Source organism: Chanodichthys erythropterus, chromosome 23 (assembly GCF_024489055.1).
Source record: "Chanodichthys erythropterus isolate Z2021 chromosome 23, ASM2448905v1, whole genome shotgun sequence".
Lineage (NCBI taxonomy): Eukaryota > Metazoa > Chordata > Actinopteri > Cypriniformes > Xenocyprididae > Chanodichthys > Chanodichthys erythropterus.
The window spans coordinates 23032772-23045211 of NC_090243.1; the positions used below are offsets into that span (position 1 = coordinate 23032772).

Here is a 12440-nt window from a genome sequence, read left to right on the forward strand (position 1 = left end):
AGTCTGTTTGCCTCCAGCAGGCGGCGCTCTGTCACGCGCACTGCCGTAAAATGATTCGTACTTGTCGCAAAATACCTGGTTCTAGTAAAAAAAAAAAAAAAACTATGTTTTTGTGTTGACATGTGGTGGATCCAAAATGGTCAATATTCATGCATTTTATTCATATTTCATGTTATAATCATTTATGGCTTATGATTTATCAATATTTTCATATATTCATGTACTCCTACTCTATATATTAATCCTCATCATATTTTCAAGTATTTACTGTTTATTATTCTTATTTTATATATAATGCTTGCTGTATTCAGTTGTTCTTCAAAGTGTTGCAGTGTTCAGGTCACGCTGAGGTCAGGTGCTGGACGTCTGCCATGTACTGAAGCGATGGTGTTTTCAGAATCAGTTGCTCATTTGCACTCGATGTACCTTTATATCAAAGTATGTCTGTTTTCATTTGTTCAGACATGTGATAATGCAAGATCTGCAAAATTCCCTTAAGGGTGTCGAAACAACCCCTATATCTATTTTCCTCTATTTTTTTTTTTTTTTTTTTACATTTGACCAGTCTATGAGATAATGGATAAATCCATTTGACCTTTTCTTTTTAGACCAAAACATAAGTTTGAGTGGGATGTTTTCCTATGCTTATGGTATAAAATGGACTGAGTCTTTGATAGCTTTCCTTTGCTTTGCTTTTATTTTCTTTGCTCTTTTTGCTTTCACATCTCTTCTGCATCTTCATCTTCTGCTTCTTCTCTTCTATCTCTCATTTCATTCTGCAAATGTCTTAATTTTGTTCCTTCTTTCTGTATATTCTGATCTTCTATTAGATACAATGCTCTAGATTTTGTTATTAACTATTAATTACTTCATGAATTTGTTTGTCTCTATAATTTTTAATTAATAAATTTTGTTGTTCCTTATTCAAATTTAATCTCTGATATAATCATTGCTGGACTGCCTGGATCTCATTTTCTCACGTTTTTGCATCAGTTTTGGTGTTTCTGCCCGGTTCTTTTTAAGTCTCTTATAGACTTTGGAATATTGAATTATTGAATTATTCTGGTGATTTCGGCATTAATCGGCAGAAGTGCATAAAAGTGTGGTGTGGAGGTGACTTGAATTAGACATTAATGATCTATCTTGTTCCCAGTTTGCAGGTAAGACTGGTTTAGACATTAAGAGTCCCTTTGGTCAATCCGTTAGTTAGGTGGTCGCTTCTGTCAAGGGCTCGGTAATCACGATAGCAGAAGACTGGCCTTGCTTGATTATTAATTTGAGATCCAAAGGTCAATAATAAATTAATGTTTAAAATTAAAACCAAGGGTTTGAAATTTGTCTAAATCCAGAAAGCAGAAATTAAAATTGTGCAAATTTGTAGAATTTATTGTATAAAGGAAAAAAAAAAATTACATTGAGTTTAGCCACATGTTTTAAATTACTTTGAGTGTTTTATCTAATGGATGAAGTTATATTCACTCTTGACCTATTCTATTGTATAGTGAAGTCCTTGCAAGGCACTAAAACCTAAAACGCTAAATAAATTTTTACATTTCCTACATAACTCGATCTTGTCAGTGGGTGTCAAAGCAGAGCAGTACATCAGCAATTATTTTTGTATGTGGATGTCCATCTTATAAAGGAGATTGGATTGGATTGTAAAAAGGCTTACAAATTCAACTAACACTCGCTATTCTCTCTTTGATGAAGTGAAGTCAGTTTTGAACCATATTCCTGTTCTGCTCTGTTCTGCCCCAGCTGTGTTAGATCAGTGTGCTGCTATCTTTAAAGTAATATATGTATTTAGATAATTCTGCGGAAGAGTTTTTTTTATTTATTATTATTTCATTTATGCATGGTCTCAGATAGGTTGAAAACATACTATATACATGAAATGTGGAGCTAGTTAAAAATAAATAGTACAATATTAACTGAATGAAGCAAAAATATAGCTTTATTATATCCTGCTGTCTGTGATCTGAAGACGTCTGAAATATGTATTCATAATCCCTGGTGGACAGCTTGAAGTTTGATCTATTGTAGAGATCTTAGTATGCGTTAATGGAAATAACTTTTGCATTGTGCTGAATGAGATTAAGATTGAGTGACTAAAATTAAATTGATTTAAAGAAAGAAATTTATTTTGATTTTGATGTATTTGTGAGGATTATTTATAATATGTTCAGATAATTAAAAATAGTTTAGTTTGCTCTTTCCTGCATTTTGCAAAGAAGAACTTGCTTTATTAAAATAAAATACAGAACAGCTGTTGTCAATTGGATGAGACTCCTAAAATTAAGGAAAAGCAGAGCAGATTGCTCATATACGATTGTGATGACAATTTATGTGGGGTCAATTTGATTTATGCCATTCTCTGAGTGTTCAATTTCCAGAAGAAGCTGTCCCAACACAAACAAGAGTGAATGGACTGTGCATGCCAGTGGGGGAAAGAGACTCGAGGACCCAGGCTGCAGAGGAACGCATGGACCTTCAGCCCAACCCCTGAAAAAGGAAGCTGACACTTCTGAGGGCTTCCAACGAAAAGACTGAGTTAATGCAGAAACAACAATAGAAACATCCTGCCATGATGCAGAGAGAGAAAGACGGCTGCATTCAGAGTCAACCTCATGCTCCACCTGGTCCTCATGACAGACGGAGAGACCCAACACACTGCATGAAGAAAGACACTAAAACCGCCAAACAGGCTCAACTGACTGATGATACGAGTGAGGGACGTCCTCGTCTGCAGGTACTGCCTTTACTGTGATGATCACTGCAGAGAATGCCTCAGATTTGGACTTGTCATCACAACTTACAAACTGGTAATTCACTTGTCTCTTAGCAGTTATTTTGTTAACCTACTGCACTTTTCTGTCAATAAGCACCAGTCCAACCCTTTATGAAATGGAAGTTAAACGTTTGCTTGACTGACATTCAGTTAAAACTGGGTCTGGACTTACTTAGAGAACATTGAATTCACTAACTAATGTTGTGCAATGAAGAGAGTTTAGACTCTGCTGTCAGGACAGACGTGTGTGTTACAGAGTTCTCTTTAATAGAAAATGGAGGGTAACAATATGATATTAGTCACTCCATTTTGGTTAATAGATTTTTATTATTATTATTATAAGGAGAAATTCCAAAACTGGGAAATCATTATATCACAAAGACCTCCGTTCATCTTCTGAACACAGCAGGGCTCGACAGTAAGGACTGCTGATGGCCCGGGGCCAGTGAACGACGCTCGGGACAGTAGACGGAACGGTCACTTACCCGATCGGGCCAGTGCTGTAGGGTGTGCGATATATATCGTCTATGATATCGTAATTGTTGATTTAATGATCTGATATTATCGAGTATGTCCCTCACTTTTTAAAAAACTAACAAAAAACACTCATTGAGTGCACGCATGCACTAGTGACGTGTCTAGTAGGTTAGACTAGTGCACGTGCATATTTAGATTGCACACTTTCACTGCGTGATTTAGTCTATTAAAATGCCTTTAGAATCCCAGAATTCAAGATAAGGGGCAAAAATGCCCCTGTATATATTTCATATTTATATCATTTAATATAGTTAACCGATATTACACAAAGAGCGCAGTTTTTCTCCAAATATTAGCATGATTACAAATGTGATATTGATTTTATTCAGCGTACAGTTTAATGAACAAGAACTTAATATCAAGTGACTTACATTTAAGACACCAAATCGCCGGTTTCGCTCTATTTCGCCAACGAAAATAGTTCTAAAGTCCACAGAATTGTTTTGCGTCTCTGAGCAACCCTTCCTGAATGAATCAGCCGCTTGAATGAATCGGTTGAATCTGATTCGCTCATTAATTCAATTCAATTCAATTCACATTTATTTGCATAGAGCTTTTCACGATACATATCATTTCAAAGCAGCTTTACAGAGAATGCATGTCAACATTACAATTTAAAGAATGCAGTTAGCAAATAATGTAATAATTTAGGCAATTAATTTACAATCACTGTTAACAGTTTAACTGAACGTAGAAGCAATGAGCTCCTGAAAAATGAATTACATTAACAATAAATTAGGATATAGAGATTGTGCAATGTGAATGTTGATCCAGATGATTGCGTCTTCTGAAGTCCTCGCAGGAGTTGGCGCCGTCTCTTCACAGGTGTTGGTCATCTGAGGTCTTCTTAAGAGGAGATGCATTATGTGAATGCTTGGCTAAAGAGATGCGTCTTTAATCTAGATTTAAACTGGGTGAGCGAGTCTGAGCCCCGAACATTGTCAGGAAGGCTATTCCAGAGTTTAGGAGCCAAATGTGAAAACGCTCTCCCTCCTTTAGTGGACTTAGATATCCTAGGTACAACCAGAAGTCCAGAGTTTTCTGATCTTAAGGAGCGTGAAGGATTGTAGCACGATAGAAGATCGGTTAAGTACACAGGAGCTAAACCATTTAGAGCCTTATAGGTCATTAGCAATACTTTATAATCGATACGGAACTTAATGGGTAACCAGTGTAGAGATGATAAGATTGGTGTTATATGATCATATTTTCTTTACCTGGTAAGAACTCTAGCAGCTGCATTTTGTACTAATTGTAGCTTGTTTATTGAGGAAGCAGGACAACCAGCTAATAATGCATTACAGTAATCTAGTCGAGACGTCATGAAAGCATGAACTAACTTTTCTGCATCAGAAATAGATAACATATTCCGTATCTTAGCAATGTTTCTGAGGTGAAAGAAGGCTGTTTTTGTAACATATGAAATATGATTTTCAAAGGATAAGTTGCTGTCTAATATAACACCCAGGTCTTTAACTGTGGAGGATGGAGTAACAGTACATCCTTCTAAATGCAGATTGTAGTCTGAGAGATTCTGTGTACAGGTTTTTGGCCCAATAAGTAATACTTCAGTCTTATCTGAATTTAATAGAAGAAAATTACTAGTCATCCAATGTTTTACTTCTTTAACACACTCTGTCAGTTTGGATAATTTAGAGATTTCATCTGGTTGTGTTGAAATATATAACTGAGTATCGTCGGCATAGCAGTGGAAACTAATTCCATGTTTTCTTATAATATTGCAGAGTGGCAGCATGTAGATTGAAAATAGCAGAGGTCCTAACACAGATCCTTGCGGCACTCCATAGTTTACTATCGTGATCTTAGATTTTTCCCCGTTTATATAAACAAAATTGTGACGGTCTGATAGGTATGATCTAAACCACCGTAATGCCTGTCCCTGAATACCAGTGTAATATTGTAGTTGATCTAGGAGTATTTTATGATCTATAGTGTCAAACGCAGCACTGAGATCAAGTAACACTAGTATTGAGACACAGCCCTGGTCAGAAGCTAGAAGTCAGTCGTTTGTAATTTTAACGAGCGCAGTTTCTGTGCTATGATGAGACCTGAATCCTGACTGAAATTGATCATAGATAGAGTTTTTTTACAAGAAGGAGCATAATTGGACCGACACCACTTTTTCTAGTATTTTAGACATAAATGGAAGATTTGAGATGGGTGTATAATTTGCTGATACATTTGGATGTAATTGTGGTTTCTTAATGAGAGGCTTAATAACTGCTAGCTTGAACGGTCGTGGGACATGACCTAGAGATAAAGACGAGTTGATAATATTGAGAAGAGGCTCTTCTGCTACAGGTAACAATTCTTTCAGTAGTTTAGTGGGTATTGGATCTAGTAAACATGTTGTTGGTTTAGACGCAGTGATAAGTTTATTTAGCTCTTCCTGTCCTATAGTTGTAAAGCACTGCAGCTGTTCTTGAGGGGCGATAATTGAGGCTGAATCATAAAAATCTGTTAAAGGTTGTACATTTACAATTTTATTTCTGATACTTTAGATTTTCTCAGTAAAGAAATTCATAAAGTCATCGCTACTGAACTTTAATGAAATGTTTTGTTCTGGTGATATCTGTTTATTTGTTAATCTAGCCACTGTACTAAACAAGAACCTTGGATTGTTTTGGTTATTTTCTATGAGTTTGCGGAGATGCTCGGCCCTGGCTGCTTTTAGAGTCTTTCTATAACACGTCTTTCCACTCGATTCTGAAGACTTCTAAACGAGTTTGTCTCCATTTGCGTTCTGTCATTAACAGTGGTTCGCTGCCACCTTCTGACAAAGTCTTCATTTTTTTAATTATTTCAAGTAACAGTATTTAACGCCTTATATTTTCAACATTAAAAACATTTTTATGCATCTGTTACTGCTCTTGACTGATTAACTTTAATAAAGTTTAATCTATAGTTACATATTTAGCTATACATTAGATTACAATTTCTGTACCTGAAAATCTAGTTTAAACCTACATCATTTATTTAATTTATATGTTTTTGTGTTATTTGTGCTATTACTCATAATTTGGTCATTTGTCACTATTTTATTACTTACTTTTTATTTGTCTAACAATATTTAAAATATAAGTGAGTTAATGTAATAGCTTTTGGTGTCATAAACCTATTAATTTAGGTTAAATGTAACAAAGACAACAAAAACAGTAAATATGCTTATTTTATAGGCCCATTTTCTTGTCTTTTACTTTTATTAATTTTTTGTTGTGGGGCAAGTGAAAATTCTGGCTGGGCAATTAAAAATTTGAACCACTGGCCCAGGCCGGGCCAGTAGGAAGAATCCTTAGCGTTGAGCCCTGCACAGTTTAAGATATTTTAGATTTAGTCCGAGAGCTTTCTGTCCCTCCATTGAAAGTGTTTGTACGGTAGACTGTCATTTTATTCCAGAAAGGTAATAAAAACATCATCAAAGTAGTCCACGTGACTTCAGTGGGTCAGTTAGAAGTTTTTGATGCTTCGAAAATACATTTTGGTCCAAAAATAACAAAAACTAAGACTTTATTCAGCATTGTCTTCTCTTCCGGGTCTGTTGTCAATCCGCGTTCACGACTCCGCAGTGACGCTGCTGACGTGTTATCCGGTGCGGCTGAGCTTCGTTTACTAGGGCTGTTCGATTCCGGATTTTTTGGAATTGATTCCTCACTGTTATTTTCGATTCTTTTTTTTTTTTTTTTATACCAACACCGTCTAACATTACCGTGCCACACAGCGAGAAACTCTCTACACCGGGCATGACAAAGCGACCGTTGCAAATCCATTTGTCCTTCTTATTAGACGCATTGCAAGTGCTGCTTGTTACTCAGGGGATTTGTCACGTTGTGCTTCCTGCGTCAGGTGTGGACAGTAGACACAGTGTAAAGACTAGGAATATGTTCACCATATACATGTATGCGGTAGATTCTATTTACACACATGTATATATACACTTATGTATGTGGATAGATAGAGTTTTATTTATTTGTGGTACATATATTTCATCCAGTATCATAAAACTATAGCTAAAATTCCTGTTATATTTTAAAAGCATTTTGTTCAGGAACAGACTCACACACTTTACGCATATAAACTTTGTTTAGGGCCTTTACACATATAAATATTCTTTGCGTGAGTGTGATTGATTGTTGTTGTCGATTGATTTACTCTTCTTGTCCTAAACTACAACGCGTAAGATCAAGCCCCGCCCAGCAACTTATTCTAAAGATTTCATTGGGTCAGTCATTGCGCTGATTGCTGAAATAATAATCCTACCCTAAACCATCACGACTGGATCCATTTATTTAGTCTGAACTTTATTTCTTTACATGTGACGTGATTGTGTTGACAAATGAAATCGGCTACAGGCCGCGGTTTGTGTTAAAAAAAATATTAAAGAGGAGTCGATTCCCTTAATGGAATCTCAATTCCCAGCGCCTCGGAATCGATTCCCAGCCCTATCGTTTCCAGTCTGAGGGAGACGCATGTTGTAAACAAAACAACCTTCGCAAACATGTCTAAGGATTTCGACACAGAGGAAGACTTGCTTTTCTTTTGCTCAGCCATGTTTATTTGAACCCGAATACACGGACAAAGAACTAAGAGCGATGGAAGAAGCTCCTTCACTGCGGAGTCGTGAACGCGGATTGACAACAGACCCGGAAGAGAAGACAATGCTGAATAAAGTCTTAGTTTTTGTTATTTTTGGACCAAAATGTATTTTCGAAGCATCAAAAACTTCTAACTGACCCACTGAAGTCACGTGGACTACTTTGATGATGTTTTTATTACCTTTCTGGAATAAAATGACAGTCTACCGTACAAACACTTTCAATGGAGGGACAGAAAGCTCTCGGACTATATCTAAAATATCTTAAACTGTGATCTGAAGATGAACGGAGGTCAACACGAGGATGAGTCATTAATGACATAATTTTTATTTTTGGGTGAACTAACCCTCTAACAATATACATTCCCCATTCAGTTCACTGTTTGCAGACGCAGTGACAAAAAAATGATACTCTGGCCAGAGACAGAAAAAGTTTGTGTGTTCATGTGTGTGTGTGTGTTTATGAGTGTGTGTGTTCGTGAGGGTGTGTGTGTGTGTGTGTGTGTTCGTGAGGGTGTGTCTGCTCTTATTCACTCGGACACTCCGGCGGTTCAGTCACTGCGGAAGTTCCTCCAGCTGAAGGTCGGTTTTACATCATGTGAGTTTACTCTAAATGATTCAGATCAGCAATTAAGAAAAGCATTTTGATAATTATTAAAGAATACGGGCCTTTTAAGCCTTATACAGAAGAACACGCTGAAATACTGAGATACTTCATGTAGCCTAAACGTTAACGACCCTACCGTCGACGGCTTTTGTCTTTGTTAATGATAAACGTAAACATCTGAAGTCACTTTCTCAGCAGAAACACGACGTTTCTCATATCCTGTACACACATGAATGCGTCGTGACGGTAGCTTGGCCAAAGCCGGGCCAATCACGATCGTTTGTGGTGGCAGTTCGTCCAATAGGCGCAGCGAACGACGAGGCGCTGACAGGAACGAGGAAGTGTGAACTGTGAAAGTTATAACTATAAGTTAACTTGTCAGATTTGAAATTGAGCTTGTCTTCATGTGTATTTAATATTCAGAATATTCATATTATCCGTATTCATTAACCCAAAGGTCTGCAATGTAATGTGTGTGTTCAGTGTGTGAGAATGGAGCATCTGTCAGCAGCGCAGACGCGGTTCGCCCTCAATCTGTTCCAGAAGATCCGCGATGGAAACGCGTCAGGAAACGTCTTCTATTCTCCTCTCAGCATCTCTGCTGCTCTCTCCATGCTGTCTCTCGGGGCAGGAGGAAACACGGCCTCTCAGATGACCCGGGTGAGTCTGACCTCATCGAGAACTAAACTATACTTACAACAGCATAAAGAAAGCACAGGCAAACTTGATTTAAATGTGGAGTATTCATGAGCGCAAGTGTTGAGTCGAATTGATAAATCACTTCACATGCTGATCACGTGATGCTGTGTTTGCTCAGGGAGTGGCTGGTTTTGTCTCAGTCTGTACCTTGACACAAAATGATGATCAGTCTGTGTGTGTGTGTGTGTGTGTGTGTGTGTGTGTGTGTGTCATCATTACCACAGAAAGGCAGTAAATTGTTATGAAATGATCTGTTATCATCAGCCCAGGGTGTGTAAGTCAAGTTATAAAGCAAGAAGCAGTTTTCAACTTCTACTGTCAGGTTTTTTTTTTTGATGAATTTATTGACAAATTGACAAATTTGAAGAGACAGAATAACAGTCGAAACATTCAATTGTTTTATTAAGTGATTTTGATTAAGTAATTTTGATCACATTTTCAGCAAAAACGGCTGAAAACGGCAAATCACCATCTGTGAGCTGAAGAAACCATGTTTATGCTTCCATATCATCTGATTGTGACAAACCCCTTTTCTCAGAGTTTTTTTACAGAATAACACAGTTGGTTAAACATTGTAATTTTCATGAGCCGTATGGAGGCAAAGTTGAATGTAACTTTTTTCTAATGAAGACTTTTGTGATTTTGAACCCATTATTTTATGGCAGATGAGGAGGGTTAGTGTTTGGTTCAGGTGTTTACTCACAGAAGTCATCACTATCTGCAGGAAACTGTAATTGCCTGTTTGTCTCCAGACTTTGCAGTTTCCTGAAGCGGAGGGTGAAATCCACGCTGGCTTCACCAAACTCCTGAGCGAGATGAACAAAGCAGGAGCTCCGTACGCGCTGAGTCTCGCCAATCGCCTGTACGGAGAGCAGTCCTACCGATTTGTTGAGGTGAGCTCAGTTCATTCACACAGAGAGAACATGTGACGCTCGAATGGCTGTTCACCTGGGGCCCATTTCCTAACAATATATAAGACAGGAATAAGGGTCTTAGCTAGCAAAACGATTGGTCATTTCCTAAAAAAAATTTTAAAAATTATATACGTTTTAACCATAGCTCATCTTGAACTAGCTCTCTTCTTCTTCTTCTTTATTAGAATTCTGGCCGTGTAGACACTGTTAAGTGTATTACTGCCCTCCACAGGTCAAAGTTTGAACTAATTGTTATATACTTGCACTAGCATATAGTTCAAGATGAGAGTCTTCTCAATTTTTATCACTGAAATGAACAATGATTTGTGTCTTCATTTTTCCTCTGTGTTGTTACAGAAATTTCTTGGTGACACAAAGAGCCTGTATCAGGCTGAACTGGAGACGGTGGACTTCATCGGTCAGGCGGACGCGGCGCGGGTCAACATCAACAGCTGGGTGGAGAAACAGACACAAGGTGGAGCAGCAGTTCGAACCTCTTCTGAAACTTAACGCAATGTTAGGAAGAAAGAGCACAGTGATGTGTCTGCTGTCATTAATGTGACATCACATGCTGTATTACTACTACTAAAAAGAAACTTGATTTGAGAAATTCCTGCTGTCAGTTTTAATGTCGATTTATAATCGTAGAGAAGATCAAGGACCTGCTGGCAAAAGGGGACGTGGATTCCCTGACCAGACTGGTGCTGGTGAACGCCATCTACTTCAAGGGCAGCTGGGAGAGGAAGTTCAGAGAGGAACAGACCCGAGACGATCAGTTCAAGCTGAACAAGGTGACATTCACTCTTACGCACTGCTCTGCATTATTATTTTACCTGTTCAATCATCCATTTTTAAATGTAAAGATATAAATGAACGTTCCTTGTCACCTTTATTTCTATAGCGCTTAAACAATACAGATTGTTTTAAAGCAGTTTCACAGTAATAAACAGGAAAATAATGATTTGATGATGCAAACAGAGTTCAATTCTGCTGTAAAAGCCAATACTAAACAGTTATTGAACCAATATGAATCAACACAACTGATTTCAACTGAATAATGACTGTGTAAAGTACATCAGTCATGAAAAGGGTTCGATTCACGTATAAAGCAGCTCTGCTTTAATATTCCTGTTTCCTCCTCGATGAATTGTGCAGCTAGTCATGTGATACTCTAACCAGACTGCGATAAGTCTTCGTTGATGGTTTACAGAATGAATCGAAGCCAGTGCGGATGATGTTCCAGAAGGCCAAGTTTCCTCTGGCCTTCATTCCTGAAATGAACTGTCAGATTCTCGAGCTGCCGTATGTGGGGAAAGAGCTCAGCATGCTGATCATGCTTCCCAACGCCATGGAGGACGACACCACCGGCCTTCAGAAGGTGAGACAGCAGGCTTTTCATCAGTAGATCTGGTGTGTTGTCTAACACTTTAACACGACTCTCTTGTCCAGCTGGAGAGCGCGCTGACCTACGAGAACTTCATGGAGTGGACCCGACCTGACATGATGGATCTTCTGGAAGTCGAAGTGTCTCTGCCCAGATTCAAGATGGAGGAAACCTATAACATGAACGATCTTCTGATCAGCCTGGGAATGGTGGATGCGTTTGACTTGCAGAAAGCTGATTTTACAGGAATGTCCCCCAGCAACGATCTGGTGCTCTCTAAGGTGGTGCATAAGTCCTTTGTTGAAGTGAATGAAGAGGGGACGGAGGCGGCTGCAGCAACCGGTGCCATCATGATGATGCGCTGCCTGATGCGTTCAGAGCGCTTCTGTGCCGATCACCCTTTCCTCTTCTTCATACGCCACAATCCCTCTAAGAGCATTCTGTTCTACGGACGCGTCTGCTCTCCTTGAGATCCCGACACAGATGTGGCAACTTGCTGATGGGTTTGATTGGTTTAGACCGAATCATAATGAGGGATCAGGGTTCTGGTCTGTGCACTACATGTGTTGAAATGTCCTTTTGCCTTAATTCCCCAGTGCCTGTGTTGTTTCCTCTATTGAATAATCTGGAGTGAAATTATTTATGCATTTACTCTAAAGGTCCTTTCAACATTATGAATAAAGAACTTGTGATTGTTCAAAAAATAAAATGAAACTTGTGTTTTGCTTGATCCTTTATTGTATCTTCATAGATGCAGTAGTTTTGCAGTGAAGGTTTATTCATCACGGCACATCTCAATTCTCACAAAGATACATTCTGTGTCCAAAGTAACCGGGCAAAACCACTCTCTACAGTTTTTTTAATGTTTTATTTAGTGACAACTCACAACAAATATATAT

At 38.2% G+C, this 12440-nt stretch overlaps 1 protein-coding gene across 2 annotated transcripts; it reads left to right on the plus strand.

Moving 5' to 3' along the window:
* Window positions 1-8382: 8382 nt before the first annotated feature.
* On the plus strand, window positions 8383-12218 carry serpinb1l3 (serpin peptidase inhibitor, clade B (ovalbumin), member 1, like 3). Of its 2 annotated transcripts, none has more exons than XM_067377268.1 (7): window positions 8383-8535; window positions 9028-9204; window positions 9996-10136; window positions 10515-10632; window positions 10806-10948; window positions 11368-11535; window positions 11607-12218. In XM_067377268.1, the coding sequence occupies exons 2-7, from the start codon at window positions 9037-9039 to the stop codon at window positions 12009-12011; spliced, it is 1143 nt and encodes a 380-aa protein (XP_067233369.1). In that variant the 5' UTR covers window positions 8383-8535; window positions 9028-9036; the 3' UTR covers window positions 12012-12218. The 2 variants fall into 2 exon arrangements, with proteins under 2 accessions (XP_067233369.1, XP_067233368.1); XM_067377267.1 differs by having other exon boundaries at window positions 8383-8519.
* Window positions 12219-12440: the final 222 nt, after the last annotated feature.

Excerpts from the sequence above, each read along its gene's own strand:
- serpinb1l3 (XM_067377267.1), top strand. The coding sequence starts at position 8,400 with ATGAGTGTGTGTGTTCGTGAGGGTGTGTGTGTGTGTGTGTGTGTTCGT. Across the intron at positions 9,205-9,995 it reads CGGCCTCTCAGATGACCCGG|ACTTTGCAGTTTCCTGAAGC; the intron begins GTGAGTCTGACC and ends GTTTGTCTCCAG. Across the intron at positions 11,536-11,606 it reads ACACCACCGGCCTTCAGAAG|CTGGAGAGCGCGCTGACCTA; the intron begins GTGAGACAGCAG and ends TCTCTTGTCCAG.